Source organism: Paracoccidioides lutzii, assembly GCF_000150705.2.
Source record: "Paracoccidioides lutzii Pb01 unplaced genomic scaffold supercont2.11, whole genome shotgun sequence".
Lineage (NCBI taxonomy): Eukaryota > Fungi > Ascomycota > Eurotiomycetes > Onygenales > Ajellomycetaceae > Paracoccidioides > Paracoccidioides lutzii.
The window spans coordinates 434,070-435,714 of record NW_015440957.1 but is presented as its reverse complement, the minus strand read 5'-3'; the positions used below and the strand labels follow the sequence as shown (position 1 = coordinate 435,714).

General features: G+C 47.8%; 1 protein-coding gene across 1 annotated transcript; it reads left to right on the top strand.

The window, feature by feature from the left end:
* Positions 1-438: 438 nt before the first annotated feature.
* Positions 439-1,645, top strand: PAAG_04477 (hypothetical protein; the record flags this gene model as incomplete). Its single annotated transcript, XM_002793521.1, has 3 exons — positions 439-514; positions 654-992; positions 1,050-1,645. The coding sequence occupies 3 exons, from the start codon at positions 439-441 to the stop codon at positions 1,643-1,645; spliced, it is 1,011 nt and encodes a 336-aa protein (XP_002793567.1).

Sequence of the window (1,645 nt, the reverse complement as noted above, 5' to 3'; positions counted from 1 at the left end):
TTGCTGTTACTGTTGTTGATACCCTTGTCTCTCAGACTGATCCGGAAGGCTTCTTTTACAGCACCTGCCGATACTTCTCCGAGCATCCCATACCTCCTTGGTATCATCCGCAGGGTAAGGAGACTATAGTGCCTCAATATATACGTATATTCCTCACGATTGCGAATTGCTATCACCTGAGGATATTTCTGGGGCACCTTACTGTGGCGTGGAGAGACTCTAGCTTACCTATTGGGGATGGCATTGGATCCTAGTCAACATTTAAATAATTTTCTCTTTCATCGCATGCAGCCATCGCGTCTACAGTCCGTTTATGACCCAAGACCGTTAATTGATGGACTGTAATATCCGTGATACCACTGGACATATCAACCTGGAGAGTTATGTGTAGTGATTGCCAACGATCTACACCTCCAAGAATCAAGTCAAGGGATGACCATGGATCCAACAACAGGATCCGCAGCTGACAAAAAGCGCAATAAACTGGGGTACCACAGGTCATCGGTTGCATGCGGTAAGCAATTTATTTAGCATAAAATATTTGAAGGGTCGATCACTTACAATGCGTTTTTGAGTTCATAAACCCGTTGTTTGCTCCCTTTCCCTGCTGATCTCGATGTTGAGAAACGTTTTTCTAACCGACGAGAGTGTAGTACATTGTAGGAGAAGGAAAATCCGATGTTTGCTAGCATCCGACGATATGCAAGGGCGATGCGAAAACTGTATCCGGTTGAAGAAAGAATGCCATTTTTTCCCAGTGGATCAACAACCTCTTATGGAAACAAAACTATCTCGCGCAGGGTGCAAAACTGGTGCAATATCGACGGAAACATCGATAACTTCGTCCCCACCGTCGCTGGGAAGCGGTGGAATAGTGGATCAAAAGGATTCATACTTTCAATACGCACCATTGCCATTAATTTCGGGCCAAGATATCTCCCAGTTTGAACCAAACCCTTTCGTTGAGACCCTCATGTCGAAATTCAGCCCAGGTTCGTCCATACAAATTGAAGACCTTTGGCAAACCACATGTAACTAACCTTCAATAGATCCTCTAAGCGCAACTGATTTAAGCATTGTTCCGTCAGCAAATCTACCCGTATCGTGGGAAGGCGCTTCGTATTTCGATCACCAGGTGCTCGGAGTAGCAACGAAGTCGCAAATGGCGGCGACCCCAGGGAACCCTGCTTGGAGCCAAGCCTCACCAGGGGCACCTCTTTCTACCGCTTCATCGATTCCCGGGACTCCAATAACTCCCGGAATTCTTCCTTCGACCGGTGACCCAACGGTTTTTGGTATGCAGGATAGTTCAGTTTGGGGCGTAGCCCCGTCAAGATCAATGGATCTTGCCTCCAGGAATCTCACGCAATACCAAGGCCAGTATCAGCAGTCTCTGCTTCCAGAATTTAAACGACGAATGACCGCTCCAGGGGATGGGTATGCCCATCCAATTAACAGTTCAATGCCAGAACTACCATCGTCAGCGATGCCGGTTTCCTACACGGAAACACAATCTCCCGAAGGATATTCCACTTGGGAAACATTTCAAGGCGAGCCGACAGTGCCTCCTACCACCAACCGGCCAACAACAGAGACGACGCCTGACGGGTTAGGCCAATGGTATGCGGGCTCACCCCAGCAATAA